At 45.0% G+C, this 25,020-nt stretch overlaps 3 protein-coding genes across 16 annotated transcripts in view; 1 reads left to right on the forward strand and 2 right to left on the reverse strand.

Annotated features, from left to right (window-relative positions):
• The window catches only part of TBCK (TBC1 domain containing kinase), a 30,358-nt gene extending 29,818 nt beyond the window's left edge, over positions 1–540 (reverse strand). For 8 of the 9 annotated variants that reach the window (XR_013623186.1, XR_013623187.1, XR_010984074.2 and 5 more), the window contains exon 1: positions 405–458. Coding sequence is in view for 3 of the 9 variants with exons in the window: in XM_068113393.2 (XP_067969494.2) it covers positions 405–443 (39 nt within the window). In the remaining 6 variants the exon portion in view is untranslated. Of the gene's footprint in view, positions 1–404 lie in introns of all 9 variants that reach the window. The other variant, XM_068113395.2, reaches the window with a different exon arrangement.
• On the forward strand, positions 13–11,007 carry LOC137425212 (UDP-N-acetylglucosamine transferase subunit ALG13). Of its 3 annotated transcripts, none has more exons than XM_068113404.2 (4): positions 13–346; positions 466–634; positions 6,155–6,293; positions 10,489–10,627. In XM_068113404.2, exons 1-4 carry the CDS (start codon positions 269–271, stop codon positions 10,598–10,600), a joined length of 498 nt encoding a protein of 165 aa, XP_067969505.2. In that variant the 5' UTR covers positions 13–268; the 3' UTR covers positions 10,601–10,627. The 3 variants fall into 3 exon arrangements, with proteins under 3 accessions (XP_067969505.2, XP_067969506.2, XP_067969504.2); XM_068113405.2 differs by lacking the exon at positions 10,489–10,627 and adding an exon at positions 10,053–10,279 and having other exon boundaries at positions 170–352; XM_068113403.2 differs by having other exon boundaries at positions 177–352; positions 10,489–11,007.
• LOC137425210 (mothers against decapentaplegic homolog 1) overlaps positions 10,826–25,020 on the reverse strand; it is a 34,703-nt gene continuing 20,508 nt past the window's right edge. For 2 of the 4 annotated variants that reach the window (XM_068113399.2, XM_068113400.2), the window contains exons 4-8: positions 15,938–16,180; positions 14,913–15,017; positions 14,577–14,798; positions 14,145–14,401; positions 10,826–12,584 (exon numbers count right to left, since the gene is read on the reverse strand). In XM_068113399.2, coding sequence (XP_067969500.1) covers positions 12,441–12,584; positions 14,145–14,401; positions 14,577–14,798; positions 14,913–15,017; positions 15,938–16,180 — 971 coding nt within the window. In that variant the 3' untranslated portion in view covers positions 10,826–12,440. The remainder of the gene's footprint in view (positions 12,585–14,144; positions 14,402–14,576; positions 14,799–14,912; positions 15,018–15,937; positions 16,181–25,020) is intronic. The other 2 variants (XM_068113401.2, XM_078776410.1) reach the window with 1 other exon arrangement.

Below are 25,020 nucleotides of genomic sequence, written 5' to 3' on the forward strand. Positions count from 1 at the left end.
CCTCAGTTGTTTGGTGTACCGGATATGCTCCACCGGCTGAACCACAAGTACCCTCGTCTCTGCAAATCGATTTAAAATTTGTTGAATAAACGGGTAAAACTAGACGAAGGGTGCCGGAACTTGTCCTCCAGGTGCATGGCGGAAAAGGCTCGGAATAAGCCATTTAAACTAAAAAGGAAGAGGACGACATCGTGTGTCACGTGCACATTGTGGATGAGGAAAAAATAATAATTAAAAAACAAGAGAAGGAGTGCAAGGGTGAGTGGCAATGACTGTGTTCGTGACAGTTGGAACAACCTCGTTTGATGAGCTGATCAAGCAGGTCTGCTCTGAGTCCGTCATGCAGGTAAAGGTGATTTATAGTAATTGTAGTAATTACAGTTCACACCACGACCAATAATTACCGGAGTTGCAGGTGTTTCGTTCAGAAGGTTCTCACTCATTCGTGTTTCCTTCGCGTTGGAGGTGCTTCACAGCCGAGGTTACTCGGATCTGGTGCTTCAGGTGGGGCGAGGCAACATTGAGCCGGAGTCCGTCCCACTGCACACCTTTGGAATGAATGTATTGGCGTATCGCTTCAAAGACAGCCTGGACGAGGATATTGCGAGAGCGTCGCTCATTATCAGTCACGCAGGTTTGTACTGGTCGGACGAGTCATCGGGTGCGATTCAGGGTCTGTTTTATATTCATACGCCCTCTACCCATCCTCCTCCCCCCTCCTCATGTGTCCCCGCTCCAGTACCCTCACACTCCGTGTGTCCCCGCTGCAGTACCCTCACACCCCGTGTCCCCGCTCCAGTACCCTCACACCCCGTGTGTCCCCGCTCCAGTACCCTCACACCCCGTGTGTCCCCGCTCCAGTACCCTCACACCCCGTGTGTCCCCGCTCCAGTACCCTCACCCCGTGTGTCCCCGCTCCAGTACCCTCACACCCCGTGTGTCCCCGCTGCAGTACCCTCACACCCCGTGTGTCCCCGCTCCAGTACCCTCACACCCCGTGTGTCCCCGCTCCAGTACCCTCACACCCCGTGTGTCCCCGCTCCAGTACCCTCACACCCCGTGTGTCCCCGCTCCAGTACCCTCACCCCGTGTGTCCCCGCTCCAGTACCCTCACACCCCGTGTGTCCCCGCTCCAGTACCCTCACACCCCGTGTCCCCGCTGCAGTACCCTCCCACCTCGTCTGTCCACCCGCCCCAGTACCCTCCCACCTCGTCTGTCCACCCCCCCCCCCAGTACCCTCCCACCTCGTCTGTCCACCCCCCCCCCAGTACCCTCCCACCTCGTCTGTCCACCCCCCCCCCCCAGTACCCTCCCACCTCGTCTGTCCACCCCCCCCCCCAGTACCCTCCCACCTCGTCTGTCCACCCCTCCTCCCCCCCACCTCATGTGTCTCCCTCGCTTCCCATCCACTTAACCGACCCTCATCAATCATCATGCTCTACCAATCTCTCTCCCATATCGTCGCCCTGCTCTATTAACCGCCCTCTCCCGTTGCCTCACCAATCCCCCTGACTCCATTCCCCCACCACTTTCTCCACCTTATCTCACTTTGGGCCCCAATAATTGTGCAGACAGACCCTCAGATCAACAATAAGACTAATGAGCATTAGCTCGTGCTGGTGGACATTAAAGCTCTCATGGTGTCTTAATAAAGCGATGGTGAGTTATCGTTCGGACCTTGAACAAATTCCTGCCCTGATCTATAGGGGGCACTGCATCAGAAGCACAACCATCGTTGTAGTAATATTAGTGAGAGCAATGAAACGGCACACACTACTTCAGTTTCTCAAAGGGTGTAGTGGGTTGTCAAAAAAAACAAAAAACCTGCAAATTTCGAACTGGGGCGTCTTGGGTTATCCATGTAGTTTTCGGCTTACGTGACCATTGCAGATTACGTACCACATATTATGCACTCTTCGAGGCATGGGACCAACACTCGACCTCCAGCCGCACGGCTACGTACGGGAATCGCACATTGACCGTGCTTCATACACCCGGGTGAGCCGGAACCGGTATAGACTTAAAACCGATCACAAGCTCCGACCGGCGCTATCACAAGCTGATGTAATCCTCCTTGTGGTGTACACAGGGAAAGGGTGACGCAATGCCCGACGGTAGATTCCCATCTTGATTTACCGCAGAAACCTGAGGATCTGAAGAATGCGATCAAAAAGAAAATGCACACAACACAATCTCCTGTTGAATCGATGCTGATGATGACTACGGTATTACTTTACTACAAAATTTGTCCCTGTTGGGGAAATCAAGCATTGTACAGATTTTTTTACAACATTTATAGATTACAATTCACCGGCATTCTTTAGACCAATCGAATATGCTTTTGAATGGTAGGTGTTGGCGTGTGACCTGCTCAGGCACACACTGGGACATCTGTGCGTCAGTTTGCCCAATAAGTTTTGATCATCATCATCATTTCACTTTTCATTCCCATTCCAAAACTGAAAGATGTACTTTGGTACAATAATGCGCCAACATGATTTTTAAAAACTGAACAACGGCGTGAAAACTAAAATATGGGAGAAATAGTGCGGTTTGGATTTGTGATGATACCTGAGAAATGATTCCCAACAAGCAGCGAGCAATTTGGCATGCAGCCCTGTGGGTATTTACCTTGTTGGCACAACTCACCCTTGGGGAAAGCCACATGATTGATTATAACACAATATTGCTCAAAACGATGGTACAGTTACAACTAGAACGGCACCGGTAGAGATCATACCTCCACCAGGCTGAACAATTCACGTTTTGTATCCCACTGATAGGTCAGATCTGTATCTGACATGAACCAAAATCTAATCGGCTTGTTCTTGTCACCGAACCAACTCATCCACCAAGTTGTCATAATCCGTCCATAACTTTTTGAATTATCATGCTACATATCGTTTTTTGGCCCTATCACTCAATGGTGAAGAATCACTTTTTTTAAAAAAAACTAAATAATTCTCGTATCCAGATCCTGATTCGAATCTTCACCAAAATTGAATCAATTCTTCCTGGTCACATACCCGACCTGTCCACCAAGTTTTGTCATAATCCGTCCATAACTTTGAATTATCATGCTACATATCGTTTTTTGGCCCCATCACTTAATGGTGAAGAATCACTTAAAAAAAAAAAAAAAAGGTTCGAATTTTCACCAAAATTGAATCAATTCTTCCTGGTCACATGCCCGACCTGTCCACCAAGTTGTCATAATCCATCCATAACTTTTTCAATTATCATGCTACATATCGCTTTTTGGCCCTATCACTCAATGGTGAAGAATCACTTTTTTTTTTCAACTAAATAATTCTCGTATCCAGATCCTGATTCGAATGTTCATAAAAATTGAATCGAATCTTCCTGGTCACATGCCCGACCTGTCCACCAAGTTGTCATCATCCGTTCATAACTTTTTCAATTATCATGCTACATATCGCTTTTTGGCCCAATCACTCAATGGTGCAGAATCACTTTTTTTTTAAAGTAAATAATTCTCGTATCCAGATCCTGATTAGAATCTTCACCCAAATTGAATCAATTCTTCCTGGTCACCTGCCCGACCTTTCTACCAAGTTTTGTCATAATCCGTCCATAAGTTTTTGAATTATCATGCTACATATCATTTTTTGGCCCGATCACTCAATGGTGAAGAATCACTTTAAAAAAAAACTAAATAATTCTTGTATCCAGATCCTGATTCGAATCTTCACCAAAATTGAATCAATTCTTCCTGGTCACATGCCCGACCTGTCCACCAAGTTTTGTCATAATCCGTCCATAAGTTTTTGAATTATCATGCTACATATCGTTTTTTGGCCCTATCACTTAATGGTGAAGAATCACTTTTTAAAAAAACTAAATAATTCTCGTATCCAGATCCTGATTCGAATCTTCACCAAAATTGAATCAATTCTTCCTGGTCACATGCCCGACCTGTCCACCAAGTTGTAATAATCCATCCATAACTTTTTGAATTATCATGCTACATATCGTTTTTTGGCCCCATCACTCAATGGTGAAGAATCACTTTAAAAAATAATAATAAATAATTCTCGCATCCAGATCCTGATTCGAATCTTCATAAAAATTGAATCAAATCTTCCTGGTCACATGCCTGACCTGTCCACCAAGTTGTCATAATCCGTCCATAACGTTTTGAATTATTATGCTGCATATCGTTTTTTGGCCCCATCACTCAATGGTGCAGAATCACTTTTTTTTTAAACTAAATAATTCTCGTATCCAGATCCTGATTCGAATCTTCAACAAAATTGAATCAATTCTTCCTGGTCATATACCCGACCTGTCCACCAAGGTTTGTCATAATCCGTCCATAACTTTGAATTATCATGCTACATATCGTTTTTTGGCCCTATCACTTAATGGTGAAGAATCACTTTTAAAAAAAAACAAAAAAAAGATTCGAATTTTCACCAAAATTGAATCAATTCTTCCTGGTCACATGCCTGACCTGTCCACCAAGTTGTCATAATCCGTCCATAACTTTTTGAATTATCATGCTGCATATCGTTTTTTGGCCCTATCACTCAATGGTGAAGAATCACTTTTTTTTTTAAACGAAATAATTCTCGTATCCAGATCCTGATTGGAATCTTCACCAAAATTGAATCAATTCTTCCTGGTCACATGCCCGACCTTTCTACCAAGTTTTGTCATAATCCGTCCATAAGTTTTTGAATTATCATGCTACATATCATTTTTTGGCCCCATCACTCAATGGTGCAGAATCACTTTTTAAAAAAACTAAATAATTCTCGTATCCAGATCCTGATTCGAATCTTCACAAAAATTGAATCAATTCTTCCTGGTCACACGCCTGTCCTGTCCACCAAGTTGTCATAATCCATCCATAACTTTTTGAATTATCATGCTGCATATCGTTTTTTGGCCCTATCACTCAATGGTGAAGAATCACTTTTTTTTTTTAACGAAATAATTCTCGTATCCAGATCCTGATTGGAATCTTCACCAAAATTGAATCAATTCTTCCTGGTCACATGCCTGACCTGTCCACCAAGTTGTCATCATCCGTTCATAACTTTTTGAATTATCATGCTACATATCATTTTTTGGCCCCATCACTCAATGGTGAAGAATCACTTTAAAAAAAAAACTAAATAATTCTCGTATCCAGATCCTGATTCGAATCTTCATAAAAATTAAATCGATTATTCCTGGTCACATGCCCGACCTGTACACCAAGTTTTGTCATAATCCGTCCATAAGTTTTTGAATTATCATGCTACATATCGCTTTTTGGCCCCATCACTCAATGGTGAAGAATCACTTTAAAAAAAAAAAACCTAAATAATTCTCGTATCCAGATCCTGATTCGAATCTTCACCAAAATTGAATAAACTCTTCCTGGTCACATGCCCGACCTTTCCACCATGTTTTGTCCGAATACGTCAACAACTTTAGATATTTTGTTCAGACAGACAAACACAGGGGTGAAAACATAACCTCCATCCACCTTCGTTGGTGGAGGTAAGAAGGGCAGACCATTCAAAGCAGACACCTGAGTCTGTGTGAGCAGATCGAGTAGTGAGAGTGTGTGCCTAAAACAATAAAGACTGCACCTTCTCCAATGAGGATGAACTCAACCTTATTATGATGTACCGAAGCACAAACCTGCACAGAACGTCCCAAGAATGAAAACGAAACTCCAGACAAACCGAATAAGTATAAAAGGTGAGCTGGAGCACAGACGAGGTTTCATCGTCTATTCCAAACTCTGTTCTGCACATGGGGGATACAGGAAAAGGAAAAGGTTTTGTGTACCACCAGCTCCATTAAGAGTCTTCGAAACAAAGGCAAGAACAGAATGTGCTACGGTGCGAAAATGTCAAATCCTTCAATACCCGGTCCTTGAAATGTGATCTGGATAAAGGGTGGTGCTTTGGGACTGTTCCACTTGACAACTGCTCGAGTTTACAACCAATGGGAAAGGTATAAATGTAGTCGATGGTGCCGTAGACGAACGACAACACTAGAATGAGGATCGACTCAAAATGTCTGGCTTATTGCAAAGAATTGTCCAAACCAACTGGCCAAAAGCTCCAAGCCCAACAGGTGGTAGGTAGTGGGTATAAGGGGTGGGTCTCCCAGAGGCATTTGTTTATGTTGCAGGTGCAGGAAGTTGCCTGGAGGCGCTGAGAGCCAAAAAATCATTGGTGGCCGTGGTCAACGAGCAGCTGATGGGAAACCACCAGGTGGAATTGGCGACACAGCTACATGCTGACAAACACCTTCTACAGTGCACCTGCAGGTAAGTAGCTAATGTGCTATTGTCATGAAAGAAATGGAAGAAGAAATGCGGGCAAGGGGGGTTAACAAGGAGAGATGCAGAAAATAGGGCAAAATGGAGAAGATTGTCATGGGGACCGCAAGGCTAACCCTCGCTCTAGCAGGGAAAATGGCCTTAAAATGCATGTTGTTGTTGTTGGTTTACTCCATGACTATATTAACTAGAATTCTTCATAGAACACTTCATTCCTTCATAGAACACATTACTCCACACAGAGTTCAAGTATATACTTAAATTAAAATAAAACTAGAACAGCACACTTCAACGTCGCGATGTTGTTACATCATTATACATACTCGTGACGTTATGTCTCAGCCCACATTATTACATCATTATACATGTATCAAGTTTGATTGAAATCCTTTCAGCCTTTCTCAAGTATCACATTTTTACCTGGCATGACCTCTCACCTGTTATTTATTTATTTATTTTTATACCAAGTCGATGCTCATTTAAAAGCTAACACATATAACATATAATAAAGGGAGCAGGAGACAAAAGGGGGAGAGAGAAGGCTGGGCAGGGTACATGAGATAAACAAGATGGACACAACAAGGACTTTCAGGAAAGAAAACGGAGTTTGAAAAAGGAGGATTTGGGGTGTTAATGGGGGTAGAAAAGATCAAGGTTTTGGATAGGGAAAGATAAGAGATGGTGGTGGACAGCTGTTTTGTTTTAAAGACCTGGATGGAGGAATGGGATTGAAAAGAGTGTGGGAATTTGTTCCAGAGGTTGGGGGGGGGGGGGGGGGGAAGAGGAATGAAAGAGTGAAGGTGAGCAGTGAGTCTTGATTTTTGCAGTTTCACCAGAAGAGGGTTGCTGGCAGATATTGTGCGTCCTGCAGAAATATTTGGGGGACAGAGCACAGACAGAGCAGGGGGGGTGCAAGCCCGGAGAGGAGTCGGTAGAAGACAAAGACCGCCAACCTGCCTGCGGCGAGCGAGTGAGTGAAAAGCCCTCAGAATCAGCTTCATCACGGGAGATAAAGGATTCTAAAAGCTTTGGTTTCTACAGCGTGAAGCTGAGCTAGGTGTGAGGCAGGTGCTCCAGCCCAGAGGGGAGAGTGGTATTCCATCAAGCTACAGATGAAAGCTTTGGAATTGGTTAGGAGCTCAGTTGTGCCAAGGAAGGACTTCACACGACGGAGGCCAGCTTGGAAATGTGGTTTTCCCCAGGAAATATCATGGCAGATAAATGAGACCCAAAAGCTTGAGTGACAGAACTTCTTCGAGAGGATTGTTGAGAAAGTAGATGGGAGGGTTGTCCAGATGGTCTTTTCTGAGAGACCGTGAGAGTGTGAGATTTGTCAGGATTGAAAGACATGTTTCAAGTGTTTGACCAGCTTGTAATTTTATTCCCAGGTCTGCAGATTGAAGAGGCTGTTGCCTGCTGATCTGAAGGATGAGAGATGGAACGGCAGAGGGTGGAGTCATCAGCAAAAAAGATAGAGGATTTTCCAGAGTCGGAGAGATCATAAATGAAGACCAGAAATAGCACAGGGCCCAGAACACTGCCTTGAGGAACTCCAGCCTGGACAGGAAGAGATGGGAGAATTATATTGAGAGCCACACGTTGACTACAACAGAAGAAGTCTGCAAGCCATGCGTGGAAATTTCCATGGATACCATAGGAGAGTTTGGCGAGCAGGGTGGAGTGCCAGACTGTATCGAAGGCACGAGATACGTCAAGGAAGACAGCTCTGATTTCCTGTTTGGCATTGAGGATCTATTGTTGACAGCAGAAGCAGCATGGCCAGGGTAGAGTGGCTTGGTCTGAATCCAAATTGATGATCGGAGATCAAGCCATTGGAGTAGAGGAAGGATTTAATGTCGGAAGCGATGATGGATTCCATAACCTTGCTGATGATTGGGATCAGGCATTGACACCAAAATCCAAAAGATCATCTTTGCATCATAGTAAATACTTGATCTATTTTTTATTTAAATCCCTTCAGGCGTTCTCATGTTATCGTGGTGATGAAAACCTATCACGAACAGCCAACCCGAAAACTTAATGCCTCCAGCGACTTCACCAGCAGAGGCATAAAAAAAAGATCAATGACCTGGAAAAAGGGAGTGCTTGGGAATGGGGTAATTTATTTGGGGTAGAAGAGATCATGAGTATGGATGGTTGACAACCCGAGGTAGTGGTGAACAGCTGTTTTTAAGAATGGGACTGAACAAATTGGGTCAGTTGGTTCCACAGACGAGATAAAAGAGGAACAAGCGTTACGCCTAGGTCCCCCGTCGGTGAAGTGATGCGAGTTGACAAAGTGGAAGACGCAGAAAACATGCTGTGATATGATATTTCGCTCACAAGGTTCAGACATACATGGAGGCGGCCATCTTGGATTTTGACGTGGCCACCCAATTTTCAATAGCGTTCTTCCTTATGCCGCGATACACCCACACACCAAATTAGAAGTTGGTACTTCGCTTATTTTTCAAGATATTCCGCTCACAAGTTTCAGACATATATATGGTGGCGGCCATCTTGGATTTTGACGTGGCGACCCAATTTACAATAGCGTTCTTCCTTATGCCGAGATACACCCACACACCAAATTAGAAGTTGGTACTTCACTTATTTTTCAAGATATTCATCTCACAAGGTTCAGACATACATGGCGGCGGCCATCTTGGATTTTGACGTGGCGACCCAAGTTTAAACAGCGTTCTTGCTTGTGCCTAGATACACCCACACACCAGAGTAGAAGTTGGTACTTCGCTTATTTTTCAAGATATTTCGCTCACAAGGTTCAGGCATATATATGGTGGCGGCCATCTTGGATTTTGACGTGGCGACCCAATTTTCAATAGCGTTCTTGCTTATGCCGAGATACACCCACACACCAGATTAGAAGTTGGTACTTCGCTTATTTTTCAAGATATTCATCTCACAAGGTTAAGACATACATGGCATCAGACATACATGGCGGCGGCCATCTTGGATTTTGACATGGGTTGCACCCACACACCAAATTCGAATGCGGTCCTTCGCTTACGCACGCCCGCACGCAAACACGCACGCACACACGCACGGAGGGGAAAGCCATAGTCCCCCTTTCGCTACGCTGTGCGACGGGGGACAACAAATGAGTGGAGGTGAACAGTAGCCTGGATTGTCGGAGTTGGAACAAGAAAAGGGTTACTGGGAGGGCAGGAGGGGATAAATATATACTCTGGATCCCATTGATAAATTATAACGTTTGAATTGACACTCCACGTTGAAAGTTAACCCCAATATTAAAATTGTATATTAGAATCTATTTCCTTTGGCACTGTGTACTTGCTGTTAAATTAATTTATTTTTCAAGTGCATTGTGGTTTGTGTGCCTCACAGGCAGCACCTCCATTTGCTCTTTTATCCTCCATCTCCCCTTCTTTTATTTACGGTTTTTCTCTCTTTCAGCATCTTGTATACATAGGTAAAAGCTGCTGTAACTAAAAATTATTAAACTGTGCATTGTGCAATTATATTTATAAGGAATGTATGTTTCCCTCCCCAGCCCCCAATTGTCACAAATTAAACATTTTCCAAGAACTTAGAATTTGGTTCGAGGGAGAAAACGGTATATTAGGAGAGTACAATCCAGCTTGAATTAGAGGGATTGGTGAAAGCAAGTTTGGCCTTCACTGGCATAATGTCCTCGAGGTAAGCAGTGCACTTGCCTCTGAACTGTCTAGCCTGGATTTGAATGTCTATCCTGGTGTTCTGCAGGCAGGGCGAGGCATCAGTGTGCCCTCCCTCGGAGTGTGCCCTCCCTCGGATGTGCCCTCCCTCGGACAATAGTTGGTGGAGATAAGAGTCCTACAGGCATCAGTGGCTCAGACATGGAATCGTGATGCTTTAGAGGAGAATCGGTAGATCGTCATGGATTTCTGGCCATTAAGTTGGGAGAAGGTAGTCAAATCTCTTATTGCTGTTGCATGAAAGTTCAGTTTCCACCTTGCCTTACACTCTGGTCCAAAAGCACAAATATTAATCCCAATATTACGGCCAGTTTTGAAACACTGTACCTTGTCACCCACCCCCACCACCACAGCAGGTTTCTAACAACACTGGTAAACAACTTTAGTGTTATTTAAATTAGCAATCAAATTTAAGAATGCCAGCTAGAGTTGACCAGTGCATGTATATCGACCCCTATGCGTAGCACCCTGCTGGACACGCTCAAATCCATGGACCTGAGCTGCCTGAAGCCATTGCCTCCAGAATGTCGTGACCGCTTCGTGGAATTTCTCGACAATCTCATGCTTTTTGAGTAATAATAAAACTGCTCGCTGCTGAACAGAGATTTTGATTATCCAATCATTATCAGGGGAAGGCTCAGCTGTATGGGGAAGGAGGGGGGGAGGGGGGCGGGGGGGCATCGACTCTTCGAAGTGGTACTAAGTGCAGCAGGTCAGAGGAAGTGGTGCAAAGGTTTTTGGGTTTTTTTTGCCAAAAAATATCGTTCTTTTTGCTACAAACAATCCCATTGGAATGCAAGATAAAATGCACACAGATGTTTATTTGCAAATCTTTAAAACATTTACATTTACATTAACACAGACAAGCTAGATAGCAAACCGTTAAGTGTAAATGAAGCATCTCTAGCCTATGAACATAAAGATGAATGTTGTTGCATGTGAGGTACAAGAAATTAAAAAAACGCTGTTGGTGGCAGAACACACATTGTTGTTGAAGCAAAGACAGCCCGACGCACACACGCGCACACACACACACACACACACACACACACACACACACACGCACACACACACAAATGCAGACAGACATCCTTTCTACTGAAGCCAGAGTTTTTCACAACATCCTCTTATGTACCGATCCGCATCAGCTTGAGCAGTGTACAAGCAAAGGCATGCAACACCTTGGACTTACCAATACGCAAGGTGTTTTATTTCCAGCTTCTGTGCAGAAGTAACCGTTAGCTCGAACTCAAATATTCTCATAAGGAACCGCGCTGTAATTTAGTGTTCGACTCAAGAACCAGCTGGTAAGGAGTATAAAGGTAAGCGTCAACCGCACGTTTCTGCAACACGAGGCTTTTGTGTGAGGCAAAGTAACCAATCAGGTTGCAGATTAACATTGGTTAAAAGCTACACCCCCTGCACTTGCAGCAGCAATGTTCTCCTGACAACAAACTACTAACATATTCCCTTGCTCACAAGAGTACACAAACATATTGGTAAATCCCCCAATTTGAAGCTTATCACCAGTTTCCACTTAATAAAAAAAAAATTCCTCCAACATCTCATGTACAAGGTAAAAGGAAGGTTAAAAAAAGGCACAAATTGAAATGCATATCTTGATTAAGTGAGTTGGAGAACCAAATGAACAAACAAATACCCACAATCCTCCCTTCCCCCTCCCTCCAACCCCATTAAGATTCTATTTCATCGTATAATTCATCCTGCCCTTCCATTCCTAGATTCCAACCCCATCAACATATTTTGCTTTGAAAGAGCTGTAAACATGCAGCTATAGCTACAGAGCATCCTATTTGAATCGAATCCAAATGTGAACGGAGGGCCAGCGATTCTTGCAGACCAACTTGCATCAACGGGGCCAAAATCAAGGCTGCAGCAGGAAATAGCAGCGGCCAAACTCTTTCACAGTGAACCAAACCGGCTGAAGATCTTGCTACGATCTCCTTCTTGCTTCTTCTTCGATCTTCTTCTTCCTTCTTCTACGATCTTCTTGCGAAGATCAACCCCCACCCCCCACCCTTCCTCCCATCAAAAGACCGAGATCCAAGTGCTGGGAGTTCTGGAACAAATGGTGTTCATCCCACGCCAGCAGCATGGCTGCCCCGTCACCAGATGGATAAGCAGTAACATGTTCAAGATTCCTCGGTAACATAAGAATATGGCCCAGATAGACCATCCAAAGTATGGACAAGTAACGGGGTAAAGAGGGAGGGGGGAGCAATGTGATCACGCGAAAAGAAGCCGAGATAAGAATACTCGTCTGTGGTGGCGTGCCATGTACAGCCTGCATACACTGCACAACAAACCACAAAGGAGGGGTTGGGGGTAGTAGTGTTATATTTGTTTAAGCAAGTGTGAGAGAGAAAAAAAAGAGAAGGAGAGGGGGAATAGTATTTCAGGACACCGAGGAGATGGGCATGTGTGGAGAGCCCATCTGCGTCAGCACCTTGTCCAACCACTGGAGTGGTCCATGCAGATGAATCTCAATCCAGCATGGCGTGCTGGTCACTTCCTGTCGATGATATTCTGCACCCCAACCCTGTGAAACACACAAAAACACGAAAGATGCTACACTCCCACTCAGAGACCATTTTTTGCCACAAATATTATTGATAATAATCGTAGCACTGGGGTGAAAGGTTAACCACTTAGGGGTGGCACACGTGTGCAAAGTGCAACAATAGAACCCTTTAGGTCGGAAATAACAACAAACGTTATTTCATCGTTTTACTTTAATGTTCCCTGAGGTTTTACACGTTACTGGAAAAGGATCAAATACTTTACTACAATACATTATCTTTCAGGAGAGTCCATTTACAAATTACATACATAACAATGGTGGCTCTGTACCTCCACCGGTGATAACGTACTCAAGTTGATCATACTGATTGATTGGTGTTCCAATCTGAGCTCATAGCCCATGTTGCTGAGATTCTGGGTTCAAATCACATATACTGACTATTGATGTGTTCATCTCCAAAGATAACTAGATGGTATTCATAGAATACTTACCATGCGGTCAACTTGATGCGAGCCAACTCTTTTGTTTTTGAAGGGTTTTTTTCTTTGATCCAATATGGTTGCCAGACCACAACAGCGATTACATCATAAATTTATATCCTCTAATATAATTGTTGCGTAGATAATGCTGAAGAAATTTCTCAAACTGATCAGTCCCTGTTGAATTATGTCGTCATAATTAAGGCACCAATGACGTCATCGTTAGTTAACACTTTTTCCCCATACTGAGTAATTTACAATGAGCCACATTTCAATTTTTTCCGTGGAGCGGTTTCGGAGATATAGAGGTGCAATGTTTTTCGGTTTTTCCAAGATCGCGCCTGTAGCACGTGATCTATGACGTCATAATTACAAAATTTCCTCCGGGAGGCGGCACTCCTTTGGTGAAAATTTCCTGTGCATTGGACCAACAGTTTCAGATAATTTTTTTTTTTTTCATACTGATCGGATGAAACATTATACTCGTCGAATTATGACGTCATAATGAAGGCCCCCTGTTACATCGTCATTAAAGCATCTTATTCCCGATGGGGAATACTTGACAATGAGCCATGTTTCAATTTTTTCCATCGAGCGGTTTCAGAGATATAGAGGTGTAACGTTTTTCCATGATGGCATCCGTACCAAGTGACATATAACGTCATAGTGATGAATAAAAATATATATATACAGGCGAGGCGCTCCTATGGTAAAACTCCGTGTCAATCGGACCAACGGTTGCCAAGAAAATTAATTTTTAAAATGCAGACACGCACATACACCACCGATCGCCTAACCATGCTTTTCACTTCCCGAGGGCAGCGTAATTAATACAAGAGTATAACAGTCTCCTAATGCCCTTGTCATCTGTGCAATAGAAATGCAAGCTCATCCTCGAGCCTTAGATTGGTACCTGAAGCAATAAATACATGGATCCCTTCAAATTCCATTTTGCTCCATGTAAAACAAAGATTAGAATTTAAATATCTGAGTTTGGCATGGTATCTATATTCACAATTGTAGCAAGGCAACAAAATGATCTGCCTTTCTGCCAGAGTAGCGCAAAGAAAGGAAAAGTTTACTTTTTCACCAAAAGCACCTTCACAAAGCTCAAGCGGATGGTGCACATCTTGGTGAGGTCGTAAACGGCCTCAAAGCCAAGGTTGACCGACTGGGCGAGCAACGCTGCAAACTCCTGGTTATTGAAGATCTTGAGGCTGCAGCCGCTGGGAATCTTGCAGACAGTGGTCGGGTGGAACCCATGGTGGTAGTTGCAGTTCCGGCTCTGAACAAAAATACTGCTGTCGCTCAGGCATTCGGCGAAAACCTCTCCGCCCACATAGTACAGGTGCACACCTGTACGTAAACATCCCGTGCAAGCACACAGCGAGTTAACACCAAAGCAGCTCCCTGATGCAAAGAAAGTGGTGTTTGGAATTAGGGAATGGAGCATCAGAAGACATATATGCAATTCCACTTAATTCTTGCCTTGCGCATATTCTGCCCTCGTGCACAAACGGTGTCAAATTACCTTTACCGATGTGGCGCCGCGTGTTCTCTATGGTGGAGTTGCGGTTGACGTGAGAAAGCAGGCCCAAGCAAAAGCGGTTTTTGTTGTTGGAGGGATCGGTGAAGCCATCTACAAGCACAGATGTTGTTGATGCGTGGAAGGCTTCACCCACGCGCTGCAATAGCTCGTAGTACACGATAGAACACCAGAAGCGTGGCTCCTCATATGTCACCGGTTGGAGGTCTATGCAAGGGAGCACAACGTGGGTTAAACCCAGTACCACGGCCTACATGTCTTGCATCTTACCAGTCTTTGCCAAAGCACCAGCCCTTTTTGCCATGCCCAAGAGAAACTCGCCTCTGGTGGATGTGACTGGGGGAACCGTAGCAGTGTCCATAGACTGGGATCCGTCTTGACTGGACTGATCATCAGGTGGAACATAAGCTGGTGGAGGGGTGTCTGCTGTGAGGGGCAGTGAAGGAATGAGGATAAAGGCAAAGAAATAAACCGAAGAAGCACAAAAATCTTGGATTTGATGCAGTTAAAAAACAACAACAATACAATGTATACATTTTGAAAATATAAAATAAACTTCCACCTCTGGGAGCAGTGGACTCTTCGCTCTACTCCACTCACCCCCAACCTTTACAACCTCATTACCTCAAACCCAGCCCTAAAAGTTTGCATCAGTTTGTCCAATAACCTACCCCTTATTACCCTTTTGAAGTCTAAGATTTCTGCTCAACTTTTATCTCTTTTTTCCACCCTACCCCCTCTGCCCAATCTTTCTCTGGTCTGTGGCATAGAAGCTCCGTGTCAGTCCTCATTCCTTTAGTCCTTCAGAACAGCTCACTCATCTCTCATATAAACTACCACAAGTGTTTTTATTCTTTTGATTTTTTAACCCCGACTGAACCAGGCCACTGCCATCTTCCTGAGGAACCATGCTGTTTTGTGTCTCTCTGTCTTATCTGCTTTTTAGCCTAGATCATCCAGCTCTTGCAAGAGTTTTGACCTCAGTTTAAAAATAGAAGTTTTTATTACTTCAGTTTTAAAAATAGCCATGGTTTGAGTTTAAAAATAAAAGTTTTAACGAAAGGGAGCCACCTCTAAACAGCCCCTGACCATGTTCACTTGGCATCACATTTCAACAGCAAATGTGGATCAGAAAAGAAAAGATCTGCCCATTGCCCCAAGTCGAGCATGGTTGCTCTTTCAGGATAATCTAAAATGTTTCAACAAGCTCTCCCTCAACATTACATAAACATTTCATCTTAAACCAAACAAAATAAAAGAAATGTACTCAATCAAAATTAGAACTGCTACTAAACAAAGAGAAAAACAATTTTAAAAAGTCAAAACAAACGAGGCAAATATCTCACCAGGGATTTGGAATGGACTACCTGGCCCAGAGCTGGCAGGTGACTGGGGGTAGCTGGAAGCGCTGCCCGGTGAATGCAAGAAGGGGTTGCTGTTGGGTTGCTGGAAGGGTTCAGGGAAGTGAGCAGACACGTGTGGCAATGTAGAGTCTCCACCGTACGAGGTAGACAGGCCACGAAACTGTGCCAGCAGACTGTGCTGAGGATTGAACTCGCTATGTCGAGGTACCAACACAGGTGGCAGTACTGCGACGACAACAACAACAACAAATGTATGGAACACTGCATTTATTTTGGTATCAATCAGCCCTGACACTATCAATATCATAAAAATTCATATCAGAGTTTATTATACACGGCCAAGAAATGCAGAATTCAGGGAAAGGGGTAGTAGGGCATAAAGGAATGGCGAACCGCCAGATGTGGCCAGGGGGCACGGTGCCAGCATGAGGAGGAAGGCTGCGCTGTGGTGAACAAGGGAAAGATAAAATTCCTACAGCCGAGCTCTAAACCTTGAAAGATTCAAAAGCGCACACCAAACAAAACACCCCCAGCCTATCTCTTCTCCTTAGCTAATCGCTCCTTTATTCCTATCTTTATATTCCACCTCCTCTTCGTGTGTGCCTCGCTTGCTTCCTTCTCATTCTAAACGGTCTCAGGAAAAATGCGTTTGTATCATCTACACACCTGACATTCAAATCCAAGGTTGTTACACTTCCCTGGCTCCTTTCTCAGGGTCACATGACACAAATGGACACTGAGCCCAGAAAGCTTTAAAATGCTTCTGATGCCAAAAGCTTACAATGATAGCCAGCGATGGCCACATGCAGAGAAACTACAGCAAAGGCTGCACACAGCAAACTTGACCAATCCACAGACTAGCCAGGCCCAAACAACACCTGTGGTTTTTAGTCCTGTACTCTCTTGACCAATTAAATCATCGCTTTTCTCAGAGAACATTATTCAGCTTAATTTCTATCTTTTTCTCTTCCACCAGAATAGCAGCTTTTATGAAATAACTATGTACAGTGTATGTATGTATGTATGTATATAATTATGTATATATATGTATATATATATGTATTGTTGCAGTTTTGTGAATAAAGGCAACCCCCCTATAGTTAGTTAAACCACAACATGTAGCCTCCTATAGTTAGTTATTTCTTATTAAATGTAAAGCATAGACCTTTCCAGTGTTAGTATGCGTTGAGGCAGGCAGGATGATAGTAGGCCTCGTTGAAGGCTAAAGTGCCTCGTCATGGGACTAGGCCAGGCCCTGCAGGCCCGAAGGAGGAGCGGTGAGCAACCAATGGGAGCTAAAGGGAGTGGCCGAGGGAGTGGCCAATGAGAGCTGCAACCAATGGGAGCTAAAGGGAGTGGCCGAGGGTGACCAATGAGGGGCTGTCACGTCACGTGACCCCCGGCAGCCAATTGAGACCCACGGAACATTCGGGTAGGGTTTCGGGGGGTTATAAAACCCGGCCCGGACACTATCTCTCTCGCGCGTGCTGGGCTCCTGCTATACTCTCTCGCTTGGCTCCAGCATACTGAACGCTCCTCTGGTTCCTGCTCCTGGTACGTGTGCATCATTGATCGTCGTCCCTGCCGCGATCATCTCCGGCTGTTGGTGCCCTGGGGCTTTCGTCCACCAAGCCCATTCGCACGACCGAGCCCATACGGGCGAGCTGCACGAAGCGGCCGTGCTTCTTGCGCATTACCCCCCCCCCCCCCCCCCCCCCCCCCCCCCCCGAGTCCCCGAACGAATGAGGGCCCTTGTCTGGGAAACATAGGTAAGGCCGTTAAGATTCTTCGCTTTGTCCATGTTCTGTATACATCGTGAATAAATCCTGTGTTTGGTACTTCCAACCTGGCCGTCATTGTCCTTTCCCATATTGACCTAGGATCGCCCCGAATTAAAACCGCTCGATCGGGTTCGATATCCTAAACGGCGCGGGTCACGCGACACACAACCGCTCGGGCGTCAAGAATCAGCGTGACTCGTGCGGGGTTCGGTCCCCGTTCTCACGGCTGCGTGTGTCCGAAGGTACTCGGGTTATGACCGTTAACCCTTCCACGCGCAGCTGCGGGCTCGGTGGCTGGAGTTGCCGGGCAAACCCGTCGACCACGAGTTTAGTAGTTGTGATTGGCGGCCTCGTGGACCCGGAGTTCGAGGGGGAGCAGGGCCTAAACCCCCCTTAGTAAGTCGACGAACCCGGGATCCGCAACAGTATATGTATATGTATATATATATACATATATATATACATATATATACATACATATATATACATACATATATATACATACATATATATACATACATATATATACATACATATATACATGTAGGGAGCTATTATGCCCCTCCCCCTTTGTTATTATGCTGCTTTACCAATTACCAAGTATAACCAATTATATGTTCTGTTTTTCCTTATTACTGAACTCTTTATAATACTTAAGTTCTTTCTTGTGCTTTGAGGATGTGTAATATCCTAATAAGGAGTTCTTTCCTGTGTGCTCTTAGCCTGTGTGGGCACAATCTTTCAGTTCTCCTCAGCTGGCCTTGGCTACAGTTCTTATCTCCTCATGACTTTTCCAATATCTTGAATGTTGACACTTTTATGAGTATTCACCCTCCCTTTGTTCTTTCTCAAACAAAGTTCTATACAGAAAGTTGTAAACATGTTGCCACATATGGCTGACCATCTCCTTATCTGAGTTAACCTATGAGTGGCCTTGATGAGCTTCCTCTAACTAACTGAACAACAGGATGGGACTATGGTGGGGGGACCAATGAGCCCATTCTGGGACCAATGAGCCCATTCTATCTCTGTATCTTGTGAGCTAACCCCACCCCTGATATTCCTTATATAAAGCAAGGTTTAATTGATTTAATTCAGAGCATCTTGTTGTACTGTTGGTCATTCCTTGTGAGTTTCAATGCAACTTTGCTGTCCTCAAGCTTGAGTACTCGAGTTCCAATAAATATATCCGTTGCTCCTTTCTTCTGAGTCTTCTGAGTCCCAAGTCCTAAGTCCCAATCCAACAACTGGTGGCAGCGGTGGGATCAGTCTGTGCAGTCCGGGACGCGGTCCCAGGCAAGTGAGTGGTGAGACCAGCTAGCAATTGATCCGGGTCAGGTGAGCTGTGGGTTTTCTTTTGTTTTTTCCTTTATAGCATGGGGGTCAGTCCAAATTGTAACCCACTCTCTTGCTCGGATGCCGTTTGTTCCGTTCCCTGCTCATACCTGTTCCACGAACCTAAATTTAATTACGGACCGCTTGGGTCCCGGAGCAACTGATTGTTTATGGACTCGTCAGGGTAACGTTACGTAAGGGGAAGTGCCCCACGTTGGGCGCCTGAGGTTAAGGGGTAATAGATCTCTGGGTTGTGAGGGTAAGGATAAGGGCGGCGTCCCGATCCGAGGCCTACCCGGGAGACGTTGGAATTATAAGTAAGATTAGAAGTATTATAAGGGCGTAGGACGCCAGGAGAGTACAGTAAGGGTAGGTTAGAAGGCCGTACTTCGCGAGGCGGGCGAACCTCACGGGTACAAGGCTACGGGTCTCTCAGAGTTAGGTAGAAGGCCGTACTTCGCGAGGCGGGCGAACCTCACGGGTACACAAGGCTACGAGCCTTTCAGAGTTAGGTAGAACGCGAGGCGGACGAACCTCACGAGTACAAGGCTACGTCGGTAAACTAAATTTTCCTAGGATGGGGAACTGGATGGGTAATAAGACTGTAAAGGTAGGCTAACGAGTGACTGATGCCGCTCATTGACAGTCAAGTCCCCGTGGGAGGGTCAGGCAGATACCAAACCCCTACCCTCCCAGCCCTGAGCTCTGTCCCGGGGTTCCAGGCAACACCACCCTCCCTGCCCCACCCTTTTCACCCCAACTCACCCTTTCCACCCCGGTCTAAGAATCCCCTTTCTTTTGAATGATTGAGACATAAGGCGTTGTACACGACCCACTCAGGTCGTTGTGCTGTGAATTTTTGCGATTGTTCACACTGCTGAATGTGCGCAGTGGTTTGAAATGCGAGCTGGTTTGTCAGTCACGTGGTATGGAGAATGTATAGGGAAACGCATGATTTAAAATGCGTTGCCTAGGTTGGCAGGGGAGTGGCTGTTGGAGGTGCATGGTTGGAGTCGATCCGGTGTTCGCGCGACGTCTGAGAGACTCATTGGTATATGAATGAATGAATAAATGTATATATGGATGTCTGTCATTGAAGTATGTATTTGTGTCCATTGTGTGTGCCATGTGTCATTGACGTATGAAAGGGTTTCTTGTATTGATTGGTATTGGCTACTTGTGCCGTATGTATGGATGTGTGAGGTGTATTAGGCATGAATGACGTGGGAAAATAGTAAAGAAAATCTTGCTGAAATTGAACTATTGTGAGTTTTAAAAGGTTGCATAGAAAGCTTAGAAATAGTTAAGGGGGCGTAGAAACACTTACTCGGATATTTTCTCCAACCTGACGGTGTTGGAGAGTAGGTTGGAGGTTTTTGTATTTCTCCTGTGGCCTGTGATCCGACTGACAAGGTCCCAATGTATGATGTCATGGAGGAAAGACGTGTCTGCCTGTTTGTCTGATCGTAAGTCTGTGGTGCGATTTCACGGAGGGCCAAGGTTTAATCCAGTAAATGGGAGTTTTATGTTGTGGCAAGTGTGCGAGGGGGCACATCGGAGCACGCGGGTGGGGGTATTTGCGGGAGTGCACACCCGTGGTGAGTGTTACAGGGAAAGACATATGGGAACTTTTTATTTTCAATAAACAGACTAGGTTATTTTCTTGTTTATTTGTTTATTTACGAAAAATAAATAAATAACAGGGGGAGGTAGGTTAATGGTGGTTTGTTGGCGGTAAAATTGGTTGAAAGTCGAGTTGAAACAATTTATATTGGGATATTGGGATTCATAATAGCTATTGGGCAGGTGGGATTGAATTTAACATTGGCTATTGGATAAATATTGAAATCCATGCCGGGAATGTCGATTTTAACGTCCATCCGAAGGATGTAGCACATTGTGAAGCTGCACATGGCTTGACAGGACATGGGAGCCAATGAGCTGTGTAATGAGAAAGATTAAAATTATGTCATGGTGTGAAATGCCGTAGAGGTGTGAAATACACACCTTTGGCCTGGAGGGGAGTTCTTTTGGTAACTTACTTCCATGATTTACGTTCCATTGGAAGGGGAATAGGAAAATATGGGAATAATATGGAACAAATCGACAAGACAAATTGGGGTACAAACTCACCATGGAAGGAGAATGGAGGTTATAGTTTCATTGTTGTGTCTGTCTGGCTGTCTAGCAGGCCATGGAGTTATATTTCTGAAACATGGATTTCGACAGTAAAAACAGGTGAGTACCCTGAGAAAATTGTGGGTTGTGGAGTGGGCACTTTTGATGGGCAATGGGGGACAGATGTTGTGTGCAACAAAGGTAAATAGATTGGATTTTGGCAAGGTTGAGTGAGATATGTGGTTGGATGGGGTGTGAAGGCGAGTTATGGCAGCTCCAGGGAGCAGTCCTGGTGTTGGGTCTCATATAATTATGGTTAAAGTACATGTGCAGACAAAGGTGTGCTTCGGTTTGTATTACTGGCAGAGAAAAGACAACAAAGTGGCAAAGGTTACAGTTCCACAGAAGGAGAGCGAACAAGGAAAGTGGCTGGGCTGTTGATAAAACCGCTGGGTTTTACGTTGATTTAAGTTGTTGTGGATTTATGTTCAATTTTAATTTTAATTCCTATAGTCTAGTGCATATGGGACGGGGAAAATGGGAGATGACGTCAGTGTGCTCCGAGTATTGTAGTGATAGGGGAGCGCAATAATATAAGGGGCGACTGCAAAGCGCATGTTTCAGAAGGGAGTAGTTAGACCAAATGACGCTGTGTGTGTGTGTAGAAGAGTATTGTCTATTGAGCAGAGTATTGTGAGTGGGGGTGAGTGCATTGTATTGAATGAAGAAGCCTGGAGTCAGTGTGTGGGCACAGGTGTGCAAACCCAGGTGTATGGAGAATGGTTGTGTGAAATAACTTGTATGGAATGGATGGCTCGCTCGCTGACAGCTACAATCCATGTGGATTGTGACCGACGCTAACATTTCTATGAATGTATAAATGGAAAATAGTTATTTAAATAGATATTGTGTCATGACACAAAGGGTTGAACGTGCGATTCCAGGAATGAGCAAGTATTTTTGATATAAGCTGATGTTTCAAGTGACGATTTGAAATGTTGGAAGCTTAGATCAATCTTAAAGATACAAGCTTTTCATCTGTGAGCCGCAAGTCGACCATTTGTTTAATTTTAGATACTATACCTAATATTTACATGTAAATGCATGACTGGTCTGGATTTGGACTGCTCTGTGAGTTTTTGGGAAAACGGTATGTGCAGCTGGATTAAGTTTGAGTGGTTGTTTCATATACTCTGGGTACATGTGACTTAAAGGATGAATTGGACTTGCTGTGAACAGTGTAGATGCAAGAAGAGATAGACCGGGACACAATGAGCTGCTAGGTGAGCCATTGAGGTGGATTAAATGTTTTGTTGTTGTTTTTGGAAGTTCGGTTGTTGCATTGCCAAAGGTTTCTGTGTGATGTGGTATCTGTTGAAAGTGGATCACCTGTTGTCTTGTGTGGCATGAGCGGGGATGTATGTAACTGTATGTAACTGCCTGGGTTCAGGAAAATAACTTCAGTTGCAATTTGGTTTAAATTAAAGGTTAACGTTAGCTGGAAATTGGACAAAGTCAAAAGTTTGACCAAAACCAAAAGTGGTGGTTGGACCAAAAGTCCAAAGTGGAAATTGTCAAAAGTGCTTTAAAAAGCTACGTCCAATTTCATTTTGCCATTTGTAGAAGAAAATTCACTGCATTTAACATGCGTTTCCTTTAAACAGGCTTGGTCGGGCCAGCGTACATTTCAGCCAAAGTCTTATCTGGTCCACTCCCACACCAGGCCCGACTCGTGCTGCGACCTTGGTTGAACTGTCGGTTTAATTTGCACAGGGAATGAAATAAGGGGATTATAATGGGAGAAAGTGAACATTTGTGGATCTGGGGACAAGCTGGTTTGAATGTGTACCTGGGGTTTTCTGTGTGTCTATGTGTCTGTCTGTCTGTCACACTGGACTCTTGGATGGGTTTTCATGAGACGAATTTCAGACAAAACCCTCTTTGTTATTTCAGAATTGATCTGCACCCCACCTCACTGTGAAATGGACAGGTTGTGTGTGTGTCTCAGAGGGTTATGGACAACGTGGAGTGGCTGGTGCGAAGGGAGTGGTTGGGAAAGATGGACCCCCTTCACGAATACCCGTGGATAGTAGTTTAAAATAGGTAGAGGGTACAGGTAAATTGTGGTGGATATGGGCTGTGGTGCGCGTGGTAGAATTGGAAGGGCTACTCCAAAGCATTTTGCTTCCCCGCGCTATTGCGGTGATAAATGTCGCGGCCATCAAAGGGCGGACACTGACGTTGTTCGGGGCAATGCAAGGGCGGACGAGACGGCAGGAAAAGCCGCCAACCAAAGGATGGACAGGTACGATAGTAAAGTAGATATTGACCGCCTTGGCAATAGTCCTTGGAATCGTGGTTTGTTGTGTACTAATCGAGGCTTTAGTCCTTGCGTGTGTGAGAAAGTTTACCACAGGATGGACACTGAAGACAACACCAGAAAAGGCCATGGTGATGACCGACAAGCTGACCGTGGGTCCAGATGACACACCAGCCATCGACGCAACTGCAGATCGCGGATCCTGGAACGACGACCCGAACGAGTCACTGGGCTGCGACAATGAGATCTCCGCTTCCGAAGATTGTTCTTCCATTGTTGATATTACTGATAATAATGTCGATTACACATTTGCGGACCTCGAAGCATTTCAGGCCGCCAGGAGGCCGATTACTCTGGGCCCCAACACGTCGCATGCAGACGTCGACGAGTTCCTAAGGGACTCCGCTCATTTCTTCTCAATGTGTAAGGCTGTGACTATTGCGGGCCACCAACGCCGCAAGCCTATGCCACCTGAGAATAATGTTACTGATGATGTTACTAATGATGATGTGGGCCACTTGCAAGGGTCCCCGACTGATGTTTATGTCTCAATGCAGGCTTTGCCTCTTTATGTATCACGAGCTCATCTTCATGTCTCACAAGCCCACAGTGAGTCAAACGCCACTGACCCAGTCCGGGATTTGGACCCTGCTACACCCAAGCCTGGATGGTGAGGAACTCAACATTGGAGATACTCTGAGTTCCGAATCTGATTGTTTTGGAGATTCGTCCATGGATAACAGCGATGGAAGCAGCATCGCCTCGGACGATCTCGACTTTGACCCAAAGGAAGTTGCTCTCCCTCCTTTGAAATCCGTTATGCTTTGTTTTATGGCCATAGGTTTGAGCCACCTGATACTGACGATGTTGTGTCTTCCCCAGATCACCAGCATGTAAGAGACCTCATGAACATGAATATCGATTGAGCGCTGACGATTTCCAAGGATTTCTCCTGGGGAAGCCTGGGCGAGCTCCAGTTGGGGGGGAGTCCGGCTGCACCTCTGTGGACCAAGGGTGGGTCGGAGATCTCCCTGGGTGTGGACCCCGGTGGAACCAGAGGTCTTCGTTGGGGATCTGACACGCTATTCGATCTTCATGTCTCTACGGTCTCACCTCATACACCCATCTACACCTGACTTACATCATACATCCACTAACACCCACTTACACCCACACGCCCACGGATCTTCCTGCTGAGTGCGATGTGTGGTACGGGGTACGGGACATGCTCACTGGGCGGCATCCGCGCGGTACGTTTAGTAAATCATTTACACTGTCTATCTCACCTCTCTTGGAGGTTTTCCTTTATGCCATTTGTTCACCCTGCTTTTACGGCCTTACGGTGCATACTCACATACAGACGCGAATCATCCTACTGGGTACTGTGTGGTGCTTTGCGTGCGGGACATGCTCACCGGCTGCCTTCGCGTGATATGTTGAATGGCTTTTCTGATTTGATTCAGTTCTGCTTTGTTTTGAAATAAAGGCCTTTGATTGGCTCATAGATAACT

Source organism: Myxine glutinosa, chromosome 4, assembly GCF_964187855.1.
Source record: "Myxine glutinosa chromosome 4, kmMyxGlut1.1, whole genome shotgun sequence".
NCBI classification, from domain to species: Eukaryota; Metazoa; Chordata; class Myxini; order Myxiniformes; family Myxinidae; genus Myxine; species Myxine glutinosa.

What these genes read in the sequence shown, in the direction of transcription:
- LOC137425212 (XM_068113403.2), top strand. Translation starts at nt 269, where the DNA reads ATGACTGTGTTCGTGACAGTTGGAACAACCTCGTTTGATGAGCTGATC. An exon ending in AGTCCGTCATGCAGGTAAAG is followed by an intron (nt 353 to 465) that starts GTGATTTATAGT and finishes TTCGCGTTGGAG; the next exon opens with GTGCTTCACAGCCGAGGTTA. An exon ending in GCTCATTATCAGTCACGCAG is followed by an intron (nt 635 to 6,154) that starts GTTTGTACTGGT and finishes TTTATGTTGCAG; the next exon opens with GTGCAGGAAGTTGCCTGGAG.